The sequence below is a fragment of the Bufo bufo genome, chromosome 2 (assembly GCF_905171765.1).
Source record: "Bufo bufo chromosome 2, aBufBuf1.1, whole genome shotgun sequence".
Classification (NCBI taxonomy): domain Eukaryota; kingdom Metazoa; phylum Chordata; class Amphibia; order Anura; family Bufonidae; genus Bufo; species Bufo bufo.
Window position 1 is genome coordinate 54,482,568 of NC_053390.1, and position 16,291 is coordinate 54,498,858.

The following is a 16,291-nucleotide window of genomic DNA, read 5'->3' on the forward strand; positions in this document are numbered from 1 at the left end:
ATAGAATACATTCTGAACATAAAAACTGATTAGAAAATAAAAAATATCACAATCTGGTATTATTAGTTAAAAAATATGGGTGATGCTTCCCATTTGTCCGCAACCTCCCGCGCTCCAGCTGTTGTGAAACTACAATCCCCAGCATGCGTACTAGGCGGCTGTTCTTGAAAAGCCCATAGAAGTGAATAAAACATGCTGGGAGTTGTAGCTCTGGAGGTTGTTGACCTCCTGGATAATGTGAATGAGTCCTAAGTGTAGCAGGTCCTCAAAAAATCCAATTTAACCAATGTCTTAGGGAATTGTAAAAGTAAATGCTCCCTTTAGCTGTGGGATCACCTCAAAGGGAGTTAGGGGCACTAAACATTCTACAGGTTATTAGTAAACCACCGTAGAAAGCCATTATTGTAATCCCGATCCAGTATGTGATTGCTATTTAAGCAATTGTCCTGTACATTGCAGATTCTTTGAAAGTTGATCCAAGGGATTTCATCCCGCCTAATACATGAAGCGACACTGTTTCCGTATTAGTGGCGGCTGGGTGTTATTATGGTAACCCCTGGACTAAGCCTTGTGGTGGAGCAGAGTCTATGGCTCCAGAGCAGGGCATATCCCACATCACAGGCGCACGGCCCTAGGAGACATGACTGTGTCGTAACGCGATGGAAAATGCACGGACTGCAACTCATGGTTCCCATTCAAGAGCGGCATTAACTTTTTCCTACCGCAAGCGAATAAACGCTTTCCCAACTTCTCACTTTATCTTGGCATTTCTGTGCCTGTGTCTTTGGAAATATCCCTCTTTTCCTGTCAGACAGAAAGGGCTTTCATTACAAAAGCCCCGAACCAAGTCTTTGATCCCTCTCATGCATGGTAGTAGTAAAGCCTCTGTCCCCAGACCTGCTGGAGCTGACTTACGCCTGCAGCCTCCGCTCTTACCTGCTCCTTCCTCCGTTTGTCCCTCCTTATTCCTACAGGCCTCTTCTCCTGGTGGGTATCTGCTGCAGATTTTATGCTTTGCAATGCAGAGGATGAAACCCGCAAGGATCTCTGCTTGTGGATTATTGTAGCTGTGGGATTGCAGCAGATCCGCTGCAGAAAAACTGCTACAGACTCGCCAGATCCTGCCGTACCCTAAGGGCCCATTCACACGACGGTATTTTTCTTGCCTGCATCCATTCTGCGATTTGCGGAACCATTCATTTCAGTGGGGCCGCAAAAGATGTAGCCAGCACACCGCGTGCGGTCCGCATCTGCACTTCCTTTTCTTGTTTGTTTTTGTTGACAAGACTAGGCATGTCTATAATGGAGAAGGATGTTACGATCCGCAAAATGCGTAATGTAGATGACCGGTATCCGTGATTTGCGGTTCGTAAAAGAGGATACGGATATGAAAAATAAGACCTAGCGATCTTTACAGAATATTTTCAGGCATCCTATAATATTTATATTAGCAATAATAATTGTAAAACCACAGTAGCAAAATAGTTACGGTGTATATATATAATATATTTTTATTTTATTATATATGTAATATTGCAATAGCAATTTATAAAACCACAACATGGCCTATGATGATTTACTTGTAACTCACTATTAAAATTAAAGGGGATCTGTCAGCAGTTTTGCCCATGCAGTACCGCTGACAGCACTAGTCCAGGGAGTGCAGACAAGCCTACCTTTTTGTGGAGCTAGTGAGAATATGGAGTTTTATTCTGCCAGGCTCCTGCAAGCCCTCGAGTCTGAGCTGCACTGTAACAGCTCCCCGCCGGCGCGCTGACTGACAGCTGTACCGGTCTCCTGGTTGGATGCTCCTGCTCTCACTCAGAGGGGAGCGGCTGTGAAGCAGATCAGTGCAGATGGAGCACTTCACAGTGATGCTCCGACACCAGGGCAGAAGCAGATCCTTACAGAATAAAACTTCATGTTCTCACTACTCCTGATGACCGTAAAAGCTCCACATAAGGTATGGGTATATTTGTCTTGCTCTACTCAGTCCCTACCTAGCGCTGTCAGCAGATTAGCATGGTCAAAACTGCTGACAGATTCACTTTGAAGGGGCCGTCCACTTTGAACAAAAAACTGGCCAATGGTGAAGATGCCATACAGTAATAAAAGCAGCATTAGTCACCTATTAGATTCAGTGCCAGCCACTTTATTTACCTGGCTGAAAAGTGACTTGTGTCACTGTGACGTCCTCTCTGCAGCCAGGTGAACAACGCCCAGCGGGGAGAGACAAAGTGTCTGGCACAGGATGTGATAGGTGAGTCATGCTGCTTTTATAACTCTGGGGCATTTCCACCGTTGCCCCTTTTTTTCTTTTCTTGAAAGCAGAAGACCCCTTTGATGACGGCCTGTCACCTCTCCTGACCGGTCTGCTATCGTAGATAATTGTATTCCCTGTGAAATCATAAATCTATTATGATTTTTTGTTTTGCCTTTTCTCCATAATTCCTACTAGAAATGTAAAACTAAATTGATAACCAGTTGTTACCAGTTCAGGCTGCCAGTGTCGGACTGTGCAGGGGCACAGGCTACTGACAAGGGAAATGAGAACACCTAGTTGTCAATTTATTTGTAAAGGTCTGGTAGGAATTATAGAGTAACAGCCCGACATACCAATTTTGGAGCATCTATCTATTCTTCTAACTGTATGACATGGGGAATGCAAGTAGTTACTAAATCAGACATTTCTGGAGAGGAGACAGCTACTCTTTAAGCTCCTAAGCTCCCCCTAGTGGTAGCCACGGGCAGCCTGATTATGATGGTTTGGCTGTTTAGATAGGGGAGAGGTTCTTACAGCGCTAAAGATATTAAAGGCGTTGTGTTGGTTTAGAAAACCCATCTTCTCATACCCGACTATACCTCACACTGAACCTCCATGTATCAGACCGTTGATGTTTCTCGATGGAGGGCCCTTTGTGACTATTTATCACCTGGATAGACCATAGATTTCAATGGCCTCCTTGTAAGGCTTCGCTCTTTTGGGTTTCCCTGCAGTAGGACCACTTTTGATCAGTTTAAGGTTGTTGGCTGCTCCTTTTATATTGATGGGCTATCCTCATGTCGCGGTCCACAGCCCACACCCCACCGATCAACTGTTCTTCTGTAGCTCCGACGCTGAAACTATACAGCGCCATCCATTGTGTAGTGGACAGATCTGGGTACTGCAGTATTCACTTCAGTGGGATCAGAGCGGCAGTACCCAGCAGCATGCACTGCACAATGGACGGAGCAGTGCAGTTCTGGTGCCTGAGCTCCTGCGGAGGAGCTTGTCAGCAGTGGTGCCGGGTGTTGGACCCCCACCAATCACATATTGATGGTCTGTCCTGAGGATAATCCATCAGTATAAAAGTAATGGGAAAGTTGTTTTGGGTTGTCATTAGGCTTTTTCTTCCAGAAGCACCTCCACTCCAAGGCTTTGTCTGGTATTGCATCTCAGTCCCATTCCCCAGTGGTTCTCTTTTTCTGGAAGGGGGGTGGGATACCCCCCCCCCCCCCCCCCATCTTGAAGCTTCGCTTTGTGTTGCGGCTCTTCTGCCTTCAGAAATCTCATGTTGTCCCCCTGCCAGATAGAAGTAAATATCCTTCTGTTATTCTAGCAATATGAAACATTGGCGTCCTGCGAGCTCTTGGATTCGGGTCAAGTCGAGAAATATCTGTCTTTTTTTTTTTTTTTTTTTTTTAAACATGAAAAGAGCTTACTTTAATTCATGTAAACAAGAGCTCATTTTTCACTGTGAATTGGCAGCGGCCTGCGCTGGAGGAAGCTAGAAGCGGCTGAAGGGGGGGGGGGGGGGGGGGCAGCGGCGGAATGCAGATTTAAGGTTCAGTATCTCCCCCGAATTTGCGATTTAAAATAATGCTACTAGATGGTACTTACCAGTGCGTGGGACTGCGAGCACCGCCCTGGACAGTTTTCTTTTTGCACCTGGTAAATTCCTTCTTATATCCATCGGCTAAAATCTGTACTAGACCTTGTCTTGGTCGTCTTCTGTTAAAAGTGGTCGTAAAGCTTAGAAAAAACAATTTTCTTGCTTCTGTCATATATTAGGGAATTAAAGTGTATATATATATATATATATATATATATATATATATATATATACTTGCCCAAAGTATAGAGAGGTTACAAAGCGCATCTCTCACTCTAGAGGACACTGTGTAATACTTATTTTCTCCTGTGGTGGTGCTGCAGGGAAATTAAACACTTATTGGCCTTTTGCTCCACAGATTACAGCTGATTGCTGTGGTCCAGTAGGAATTTTCCAAGCGGGACCCTAGCTTTCTCCTCTGGGAATGAAGAAGTGGCCATGCACGTGTGGCTCTCACCATTTATTTTATTAGGGTTTTCCGAAAATAGCTGGTTATATTTGGAGGTCCTATTGATGTGAATGGAGAGAGCCACACCGGCACGGCCAACTCTCCTTTTTGGCTGCACTCAAAGGAGTCCCATTCTTGAGATAGGAACAAGTCCCCGAGGTGGGACCTGCACCCGATACAACCCCAAAACTATATACAGACATTTACTTATTAATTTCTGTTTGAGAGGAGAACTGCATACGGATCATTTTCTGTGCATATAGCGTTGCTATTTCTCCTTATCTAGGGTTCCAGCAGTATAGTAGAGCTGTGACCAACCTCTGCTGACTCTGTTCCAGTCTACACAGCAAAGCTGACAAGTGAGCTGAGAGGAAACATCAGCTCCAATAGCCGGTGTGAAAATTGAAAGTGAAAATCGTTGCTGCATTCCCTACAAAAAGACAAGCAGATCACCGTGTCTGTGCACCAAGGGGGTTGGGCTGAACCGCTCACTGTCAGTGCACCTCAACTCCTTAGCTTTCCAGTGCCGGCGCTGCCCCTCAGTGCATTGAAGCTATAAAGAAGAACACACCTCTTAATAAATTTGTCACATCTTTCGCTGTCTGTGTGCCAGAACTGAAATCTACTCCTGGCAGAAGCTGGAGTAGATTTCTGGTGTAATGTAAGCCAGTGTTCTGGTGCACACGTTATTAAAGGGGTTATGCGGGACTAAATCAGACCTCCAGATGCGGCTGGCCCATAGCGGTGATGATACTCACCTGATCCCCGCCGCTGGATTCAGTCTGTGTGGCTCCCCGACTGGCACTTCCACTCCCCCTATGTCAACATCCATCGACGGGGTTGGGGGGGGACGACGACACGTGACCACTGCAGGCACCCACAGGCCGCAGCGGTAGCCTACTCCCCTTCACAGTGACGTCACAGTGAAAGCAAGGCGTAGCAGCATTCTATAAACGTACAGTATAAACTAATACTACATCTAATATACCACTAAACACGAGTTGCTTGGCAAATATATTTTGATGAAAAAATATATACATTTCTGTGGCCATCCACCACAGCAAGGTGACCCCAGTCCAGATGGGAACCTGCTCTAATACTTATCTCTATGCCATACATGGACATCTAAATTCAAGGAGAACATATTGCAAACTCAAAAAACTGAAGCGAGATTAGTCAGGACATCCCACAGGGTGAACGTGAGAGATAAAATTGTATACTCTTAAAGGGGTTGTCCGAGATTTTAATAAAACTACCCACCACCAGGAAATTGTGCAAAATAAAATGACCAACTCTTCACCACCCCAACAGTCCTGGTGATGATGTCACCTCTTTCTCGTGAACCCTGCAGCCAGTCAGTGGCCTCAGCCGTGATGCTTAGATGTACAGCATGTGACCATTGAGTCCAAGATGGAAGGCAATTTTCAAAAATTTTATAAAAATGCTCTCCTCCAGAATCTTGCTTACCTAGGACCATATGTTGACGGCATTTCAAGGGCTCAACAACAGCATTTGTATCAGGATCAGCCCCTTCGTCTCTGATAAATTTGCTGCACTGTGGGATATTACAGGATCCAGCAAAAAGTATATACAGATGATGGAGGAGGAGGATCGTACACATCTGTGTGCAAAGATGGCGGAGGGCCAAGAGAGGTCTGAAGATGTCTTCAGGATTTATTTAGGGGATCTTATCCTGGTCAAACACCATTGTCCGTTTTTGCCCTGGGTTCTACTTTTTGTTTATGGCGCTTAGTCCAGTTGACGATGACCCGATTGCTGCTCTTGTTGATAACGCAGTCCGTCTCGGTTGCCGGCGCTCGCTATACATCAGAGCAGAGGAATGTTTTTCCTTGCATGGCACATTTTACTGCTGTAAGGGCAGCTCGCTAAAATCCTACATGACCTCATCATCTCTTGTTTGCGGTACAGCTGATTTTGGGTGGGGACCCTTTGGCCTCGGCTTGGGGACTGCAGTAATTGTTAGAAACATTCACCGAGAGGGAATTCAGATCTCCGTGTCTCATCTGAAGAGAAACGAGATGCTAATCCGGAGAGTCCTGGGGTATCGTACAGCGCCACGACGGACAATGGGTGTCAGCAGTTGTGCTGTGTAACCAGAGAAGATCTTCAGAGATGGAGGAGGCGTCACAGAAAAGGAATGCTTAACATCGCACATCTCATTGCTTAAAGGGGGGGGGGGGGGGGGGGGTCCACCCAAAACCCAACACCCAACACCCAACACCCAACATTGTTCTGAGTATATCAGAACCGAAGATTAAGGGATCATTTATCAATCTGAAATACGCCTGAATTAAGTGTATTCCAGGCCCTGTTCACGCCATGTCAAGCAGTCTTACATTTAGACCTGGCTGAGGATCCACCAAAGTTATGAAGAGGCCGGGGGCCTCTTCATAACTCCTGTGGGTACCCTGCCATCTTAGGGGTTTATAAAACGCCGGTCTTAATAAATGTGCCCCCTAAATGCTTAAATGATTCATTATATTCCAGAGATATTGGAAGTTCTCTGTTTAGACCTTTTTCCAGTCATTCTTGGTTTCACCTTTGAGAATAGTCAGCATTTTCATTAAAGGGTTAGTCCAAGTTTTTTTATTTATTTTTTGTTTGGAAGACTGGGAACCAAATAAAATCAAAATATTATTATACCCACTTCCTCAAACTCCTTTGTTCCAGCGCCGCCTCTCCTTCCAATGCGCGGGTTTTTGTTTTCCATTATTCATTTACATTATTCATGGGATAACCCCTTTAATTTTAAGGTTATTAAAATAACTAAAAGGTATGCTCTACTTACCTTCCTGAACCCCTTTTAATCAAGCGCCATAGCTCCAATCCTTTCGCCGCTGCAGCTGTTGGGTCATGTGTACATGTAACTGCTGCAGCCAACCAGCAGCATGCAGGTACGTCACGTACCTGCATGCTGCTGGTTGGCTGCAGCAGTTACATGTACACATGACCCAACAGCTGCAGCGGCGAAAGGATTGGAGCTATGGCGCTTGATTAAAAGGGGTTCAGGAAGGTAAGTAGAGCATACCTTTTAGTTATTTTAATAACCTTAAAATTAAAGGGGTTATCCCATGAATAATGTAAAATTTTTTTAAATCAGACGACATACAGTACATGACTGTCTTTTTGTAACAAAGCTAGAACCAGCCCTGTACCTAACATGGGTCCAGAGATCTCCTCATTAGTTTCGCCGATTGCTCTGCTAAATTTTCTTCAGGATGGCTGCTCTGTGGTCATGTCCATTCTGCTGCAGCCCCCTCCCCGTCGCAGCTCAGGGGACGTGCCCTTTCTGCTCAAGCTCCCTCCCTATCACAGGTCAGGGGGCGTGTCCTTTCTTTTGCAGTTTTCTCTCTGCACAGCTCAGGGGATGTGTCCTTTCTGCTTCAGCTCTCTCCTTATCACAGACCAAGCTGTGTGCTGCAGGTCTCTCTCTATCGCAGCTCAGAGTGTGTGTTCTGTCTGCTGAAGCTTTTTCCCTGTCATAGCTCAGGGAGCGTGGCCTTTGGTCTGTAGCTCTCTCCCTGTAAGGGCTTGTTCACATCTGCGTTGAAGGCTACGTTTGGGGTCTCCGTTGCAGATTTTTGCATGTAGGACTTTATTTTCTGCTGATAAAGCAGACACCTGAATAGAAACTGGTATTGGATTAGTCTACTTTCACACTGGCGTTTTGGTTTCCGTTTGTGAGATCCGTTCAGGGCTCTCACAAGCGGTCCAAAACGGATCAGTTTTGCCCTAATGCATTCTGAATGGAAAAAGATCCGCTCAGAACGCATCAGTTTGCCTCCGATCATCTCCATTCCGCTTTGGAGGCAGAAGTTTTGGTGCCCGTCTGACGAAACTGAGCCAAACGTATCCGTTCTGACACACAATGTAAGTCAATGAGGACGGATCCGTTTTCTCTGACACGATCTGGCACAATAGAAAACGGATCCGTCTCCCATTGACCTTCAATGGTGTTCAAGATGGATCTGTCTTGGCTATGTTAAAGATAATACAAACGGATCCGTTCTGAACGGATGCAGACAGTTGTATTATCTGAACGGATCCGTCTGTGCAGATCCATGATGGATCCGCACCAAACGTGAGTGTGAAAGTAGCCTTAGGAAAAATGGTAGGTTCTTCACAGCATAAATTGAAAGTCTTACAACTTATATATGAGGCCAAAATAGAATAAAATATGTATGTAAAATCACATTAATAATTTAGAAATAAAATACAAATCAAATAACTGAATACGAGACTCCAGTCCATATAATAGCCTAAACTAGTTTCAAGCAATGTTAAGACATGTGCCAGCTGCGGGCCCAGCAGCTAATATAATGATGATGATGATGATGGAACCGCCATAAAACAGCCAAGGAGTCCGCTCCTGAATTGGTAATTGAATCTACAGTCTACCTGGTGGTAGTAGTCACCACATGTCATAGAAGATATGTACCAGCATTTAGTATAGAGTACTGAGGATTTTATGACTCAATGAGGTGGTCGCACACGCTCAGTTTAAATCTTCAACCGCCACCAGCCATATGTTCTGTTAGAAGCTGTGGCATTTACAGGGAGAGAGCTGCGGCGGAAAGGACACGCCCCCTGAGCTGCGGCGGAAAGGACTCGCTCCCTGAGCTGCCGCGGAAAGGACACGCCCCTGAGCTGCGGCGGAAAGAACACGCCCCCGAGCTGCGGCAGAAAGGGGACACACGCTGAGCTGCGGCAGAAAGGACACACCCCCTGAGCTGCCAGCCTGAAGAGAATCTAGCAGACCAATTGGAGCAATGAATGTGGAGATCTCTGGATCCATGTGAGGTACGGGCTGGTTCTAGCTTTGTTAGAAAGAGATTGTCATGTACCATATGGTGTCTGATTTTCACATCAATCTCAGCATAACCCCTTTAATACATTTTACCATTGCCTGAAATTCTGAAGCATCGGTCTGCATTGTGACGTTGCTCTGTTATTCCTCCTGGAAATGTAATGTTAGTGACAGAATTCATGCGGTTGTCTTCCAGGCGGTCTGTGGACGGTTTTAACCTTAGGAGGAGTTGGCAGCAAACCAACTGCCGTACAAGAACAGTCCTCGCCCCTCGCCAACCAAAGTCTGCTCCTCCTGCTGGCCCTAGCCAACCTCACTGATGCTCCCGACTGCCCCAACCCATTCCGACAGGCCATAATGTCCTTCAGGAACACACAAGGTATGTATAGCAAATGTAAAGTGCAAGACATTGTATGTTATACGTTATGCTTTCCCTGGGTAGACCGTTTCTAGATTGTAAGCTCTTGTGAACAAGGCCCCATCAGCTGCTTCCTTGCTGAGATGTTATATATACACACGACTAATAAAAAAAAAGAATGAAATATCATTGCAGTGACGGCCATTGTGTTCATGGGTAAAAAAGACAGTCCTCGTGTGCTGAAGAGGCAGCGTTGGCCTGGAGCACAGAGTATTTCAGGAGAGTGCAGGTATTGATGGAAGCAGTGATCTCTCCACCTGTCTGATCTGAGACAAGTGGAGGATTACAAACTCATATAATAAAAAAGTGTGGTTCCTCACAGCAGCGCAGAGTATTTCAGGAGAGTGGTGGTATTGAGGGGGGCAGTGACCTGTCTCCACATACGATGATGGTAAAAACAGGTTTGTGGTATGAGCAGGGTAATGGAGACAAGAGGGAGATTACAGACTGAAAGTTATATAATGAAAAGTAAAGTGCCCCACAGCAGCACAAATTATTTAAGGAAAGTGCTGGTATTGAGGGAGGCAGTGATCTGTCCAGTCATACGATGACTGTGAGGATAGTGTCGTGATAAGAGCAGGGTGATGGAGACAAGTGGAAGATAGCAGACTGAAAGTTACCGTATATATTTAGTGGTATGGTGTCCTCCAGAAGCACAGAGTATTTCAGGGCAGCAGTGCAAATTTGTCTGTGTTTGATACCAGCTTCCCCCATGTTGTTCTATTCTTACAGACAGTTCAGTGCCACCCAGCCCGAGTCCTCACTCCTTCCAGATAAATTTCAACAGTCTGTATACTGCCCTGTGCGAGCAGCAAATGTCCGACCAGGCCACACTCCTCCTGTACACGTTACTGCACCAGAACAGCAACGTCCGCACCTACGCCCTGGCCCGCACGGATATTGAAAGCCTTGTAAGTATTTCCCCTGCTGCTGTGCGCCATGGCATCGCTGTCTATTTGTATTTTTTTGCATTTATCCTGTATACTCCTTATCTCTAGGTTGGGGTACTACTTTAATTCCACTTTACTTGGATTGTCCAAAATTCTGGGCTTATTAGTTTCATCATATTTCATATATCTCCACAGGGGTCCGAGGTTTGACTTCTGTTACATTGCTCCAAATCCCCTGTTTCCTTTACAGCCGCCTCTAGGGGAAAATTAAAGGGGCTGTCCAGTGCAAAACAAAAAGGAAAAAAATCATGTTCTGTGCAAGTGTAAAAGAAAATAAACTTTTCGGATCACCCGTTTTCACGCGCTGTCACCTGGTCCCCAAGTTTGGCGCTTCTCCTGGCTCTGTGGCTGAATGGATCAGTTTGCCAGCTTTCTTCTTCGTCATGGCTGGGGAGGGGGAGTTGGCTCCCTGCCACCAAATGTTGTCTTGGCGCGTCGTAGCTTTCAGGACAAGTTGCAAACGTATAGGACCGTTTGACAGCAAGTGAAATGTTTGTTACCCCTGTATTCTAGAATTTAATGGGAGCTGTATGAATCCCTATGCAGTGAGCTCCCCCTAGTGGTGACTGTGCCAGCCATAATTGGCTATTGGTCCACTACAAGAGCTAGACCCACACTGCAATGTTGGCTAAAACTTGCGGTATCGGGATGCTACATTGCAAGATGATCTGAAAATGTGGACACGTTGCGAGCCAGAATTTGCCAAACCCAGACACGAAAGTCTCCTGAATCCAGATCTGCTGAATTTTTGGGTGTCGCACAGCTTGCAGATCACGGCGCCACATTATGTATTGATGTATCATCCCCATACCGCTGTCTTTAGCCACACAACATGTTGCACGGCCAAAGTCGCCATGTAGCTGTAGCTTAAATAACGCTTCTGGCGCAGCTCCCGAAGTTTTTGTGTTTTTAAATGAACGCCCATGGTGTCCACTGCAACGAAAACCTCACAGACAACCACATCCAAAATCCGTCAGTCCTGTCTAAACTAAGAAAAAGTAGCTGTTATTTAAGGTCGGATGCAAGCGGTGGATAAAATTGCTGACGCATTTTGAATCAGATTATGGCTATTTTTCCCGAGTCTCCTATGAGTAAGCATCACTAATCGGGTTTGAAAAGCGTCAGCAGTTTTCGCCAGTGCTCTTATGTGTCCTTAAAGGAAACCGACCAGAACCAAATTAAAGACTAGTCCTTAAACTGTGATAGCTGTGACGTGGTCGCTTGCGTTGACAGGCCCGAAGCCTGAGGCTGCAATACCGAGAGATTTTTTGGATAACCTGCTCGCTCTACTGACAGCTTTGTCCTTTTCACAGGTTCTGCCCATACTGGAGATTTTGTACCATGTAGAAGAACGCAATTCCCACCATGTTTACATGTCTCTCATCATCCTTCTCATCCTGACTGAGGACGATGGGTTCAACCGATCCATCCATGAAGTGGTAAGGGAAGAAGTATTAATCCCGTCGCAGCGTCCGAGCACTTATATACTTCAACGCAGCACAGACTGGCACATACTCATCACTGTTATTCCCATACCAGTGGTTTACTAAGGTGCATCAATGACATGCCATTAAAAACTGGTATCACCTCTGACACTAGGGGTTTTCTTCAGGACAGATTGGAATGATAAACGCAACGTGTGCACATCGTGTTCCGCTTCCTTTCGGAGACTGCATATTTGCAGGGTGCACGATTGGAGCCTTAGGAGCTTGATAAATCACAAATTGTTAGCCCCCCTCTTTTACTGCTTTTACCCTTTTATATCTGAGACCACCTGGTATTAACCTTCAGCATTACCCTAAATCACACTTAAAGGGGTTATCAGACTAACAAATGCCCCCCCCCCCCCCCCCCCCCCCCCCATATGCCGGGCCCCTCACACTGAATCTACTTACCTGGCTCCCCGCACCGCCACAGCTGCTTCTCCCCATGAGCGTATGAAAACATCCGGTCTCGGGGGGGGGGGGGGGGGGGGGGAAGCAGCCAATGGCAGGCAGGGATGGGGTTGAGTCTCCCTAGCATCACCCACAATGCTAGGCAGGCTACCCCCCGTCACCACCTGCCATTGGCTGCTCCCCCCAAGACTGGATGTTTTCATCCATGCACGGGGAGAAGCAGCAGCGGTGGTGCGGGGAGCCTGGTAAGTAGATTCAGTGTGGGGGTCCCGGCATATGGGGGGGCATTTGTTAGTCTCGGATAACCCCTTTAATAAAATGCTAACCCCTTTTAAACCCTAGACTGCCATACATTACAGAGGTTCTCCAGTGCTTAGATATTGATGGCCTATCTTCAATATTAGATCGGTAGGGGTCCAACACCTGGCACCCCCACCAGTCAGCCGCAAGAAACTAAACAATGGGCATAGGTGGAGCAGAAGGCTCCGTCTACCGTGTAGTGCCTGTGCCAGGGTACCGCAGCTCAGCTTTCCTTCTAATGAATGGGAGCTGAACTGCAGGAGGCCGGCAGCGGAAAATACACAGTGGATGTAGCCTTCCATCCATTATATGCAGAAGTTTCTACAGCAGTCAGCTGCCCAAAACAGCTGACTGATGGGGTGTCGGACATCCACCGTTATATTGATGACCTATCCTAATGAGAGGCCATTAATATCTAACTGCCGGAAACCCCCTTTAACCTCCAGTTTTGCACCAAGCACAAAATGAAATAGTAACCCCCCTCCTATGACCTAGACCTACCAGTGAAGAAAATATGAACCCTCTAGTCATCCCAAGGTGATTAAAGAAAGTGAGGTTACCCTAGACCAGTGGTGACGAACCTCTGGCAGGGGTGCCAGACGCGGCACTTAGAGCCCTCTGTGTGGGCACCTGCACCCTGGAAAAAGTCTGTGGTGTACCCATATGCCTTAGGGCACAGGCAGCGCACTGAATGTAGGCGGCTATTATAGCTAAATGATAGTGTATGGAAGATATACTATACTAGACCGTAGTAATCAGGGTAAATTGCAGTGTTGGCACTTTGGGATAAATGGGTTTTGAGTTGCAGTTTGGGCACTCGGTCTCTAACAGTCTAGGGCCGTGATGGCGAACCTATCACTAGGGAATTAAATATGAACCATATTCTTCTGCACCACCTTCAACAATTACAGAAATAATGAGGATATGTAGTGAACTCAATTAAACCAAAACTGAAATAACAATGGTTGAATTACTTATTTTTCAGGACCCCCCCCCCCCCCTCCCCCTTTGATCATGCAACAGAAATCCCTAGTCTCCTTTGGGAATGCCGCAGTGGTGTGCATGTGTGAGTGTCACCTATGGGACTGTCAGAGCTGACCTCCATCGCCGGCAGTCATATAGACTGGTCACACATGCCCATTATCACTCCATTCACCAAGGGTTAATTGCTCTTTTCTTTTTTTTTCCCCTCTCCAAGAATTTGGTCCTGTCTTTATATAGTTCGGAGTCCAAGGTTTTAGCTTCCAGATGTTGATCCAAAATCCATTTACCTGACAGAAGAGGCGGCCGCCCTTTTCTTTTTACTGCCGCGTCTTACTCCGATATTCCTTGCCATGCGAAGTGTGTGGCTGAAGACGCATAAGCTTTTTATTTGGAAAATACATTTTTGGCTTGTTGCTGAGATGCCTAATTTACTGCAAAGGCTCCTTGAATGTTCTTTCCCAAGGACACACGATTGTTACATTAAATAAGAAGTTGTGACACTCGATTAAACATTTTTCTGTAAGTTGGTTGGAAAACGGTGTGAACGGATTAAAGGATCTTTTCTCAAAATAACTGAAAGTTTGGGTGGAAATTTCCATCTGTGGTTCAGCGAGCCAAGTAATGTGCCGAGACGTAAAGTGCTAACATTGCCAATTTATTTTTTTATTTTTATTTAAAACCATAAAGCCATTATCCATTCTTATGTAATAGATTACTGTGCATTTCTTTTTTTCACTGTACTTTCATCAAACGTTTCATAAATCGAATATAAGAAACTTTGCCATATAACTTGTTAGAGAAAAACGCCTCTTTCTCCACTTATCATCTACATCCTCCTCCTTGTCTCCTGAATGGATCATTCACCCTCAATTGATGGCTACAAAACCATCTTGAGAAACCAGGCGGATTATGGGCTTACTAAGGGATCGGGTTACAACTGATGCCCATGGTAGTCTATGCAAAGGGGAGAAGCAGGAGGAGTGAGCTGTTGGAGGGAGATAGAGGCACAGAAACAATGCTGAAGGCTACAGTAAGATTTCTCTCTCACCCCAGTGCTGAATCCACAGTTTGCCTTAGGACAACAAGAGTCCCTTATTCCGCCCTCTAAAAAAGCATAACTTTTTAAATTAATGAATGGGTTTTTTAAATATTAAAAACCGAACGCTGCAGCCCTTTAAAAAACAACATGATCAGATATTATGGATGGCTGATTTGAAAGTGCTAAAAGTGATTAGTCTCTAAAAACGACACTGCTGAGTACTGTGTGATATCCTCTATGCTGCTTCTTCTGAGGGGGTGCTAGAGAGCTAGGAAAGCAGGATGTGGGAATTAAAAAGATAATATGGCATTCATCGTAGCGAGTGACCGTCTTCTTTGTACCTGGATTGATAGGACGCCGAACCTAGACGCGCGCACCGCTCACTACACAAAACGGAGTTCCGGCTGTTGTTCTTGTATTGTTTAGCTTATTCTGAAAAGTCACCTGAAATGGCAGATATGCTTTAAATTGGAAAATTCTGGCTGCTGGTATCCACCACTAGAGGGAGCTTAGTGCAGACATGTATACCTGAATGTGCAATACATTTGTAAGCTATCACTAGTGGTGGCTGCAGCAGACAGAATTTTATAACTTAAAGGAGTTGTGCACTTTTGAGGGGATTTTTGGCTTTCTCCCCTTTCTCCCTGCTTTGGCAGACCTGCTTCCCAGTGCTGGCTCTCCACTCCTTCTCTTCCCAGCCTCTGGTTCTGGTATCCTTTTGACGTCACTGCAGCCAATCTCTGGCCGGAGCGGTGATCTTCTCCTCTTGAATCATGTCAGATGGTCATGTGACACAAAGAGGCCAGGTCACCTCTGAAGCCAGCGATTAGCTACAGAGGCGTCAAAATGAAGTTTACATCCTGGAAGCGGAGAAGTCGGGGCCAGTAAGAGGAGGAGTGGTGAGTCAGCAAAGGAAAGCAGGTAAGTATGTTTCGCTTCGCTTCGCAGGTCTGACAAAGAGGGGAACCCCTTTAAAGGGAACCTGTCACCGGGATTTTGTGTATAGAGCTGAGGACATGGGTTGCTAGATGGTCGCTAGCACATCCGCAATACCCAGTCCCCATAGCTCTGTGTGCTTTTATTGTGGAAAAAAAACGATTTGATCCATATGCAAATTAACCTAAGATGTGTCCTGTCCCTGAGATGAGTCCAGCATGAAGGAGCCCAGCACCGCCACGCATCCTCAGAATCTCATCCTTGCTCCCCGACGAAACACAGCCAGAGTGCCGTAATCTTGCGATGAGTGAGCTAGCGCATGCGCAGTTCCTTCCCTGAGGCTGATCCCAGCACAGGGAAGGAACACTATGACGACACTGCGCATGCTCTAGCTCGCGCATCGCGAGATTACAGCGCCTTTGGCTTTCTGACGTCGGGGAGCAAGGAAGAGATTCGGAGGATGCGGGGCGCTGCTGGACTCCTTCACGCTGGACTCATCTCAGGGACAGGACACATCTTAGGTTAATTTGCATATGGATCAAATCGTTTTTTTACACAATAAAAGCACACAGAGCTATGGGGACTGGATATTGCGGATGTGCTAGCGGCCATCTAGCAACC

At 46.1% G+C, this 16,291-nt stretch overlaps 1 protein-coding gene across 1 annotated transcript in view; it reads left to right on the forward strand.

Moving 5' to 3' along the window:
* Nucleotides 1-16,291, forward strand: part of DYM (dymeclin) — a 272,964-nt gene that overhangs the window by 93,741 nt on the left and 162,932 nt on the right. The window contains exons 9-11 of the mRNA XM_040421110.1: nt 9,345-9,527; nt 10,299-10,477; nt 11,830-11,955. Of these exons, the coding sequence (XP_040277044.1) occupies nt 9,345-9,527; nt 10,299-10,477; nt 11,830-11,955 (488 nt within the window). The remainder of the gene's footprint in view (nt 1-9,344; nt 9,528-10,298; nt 10,478-11,829; nt 11,956-16,291) is intronic.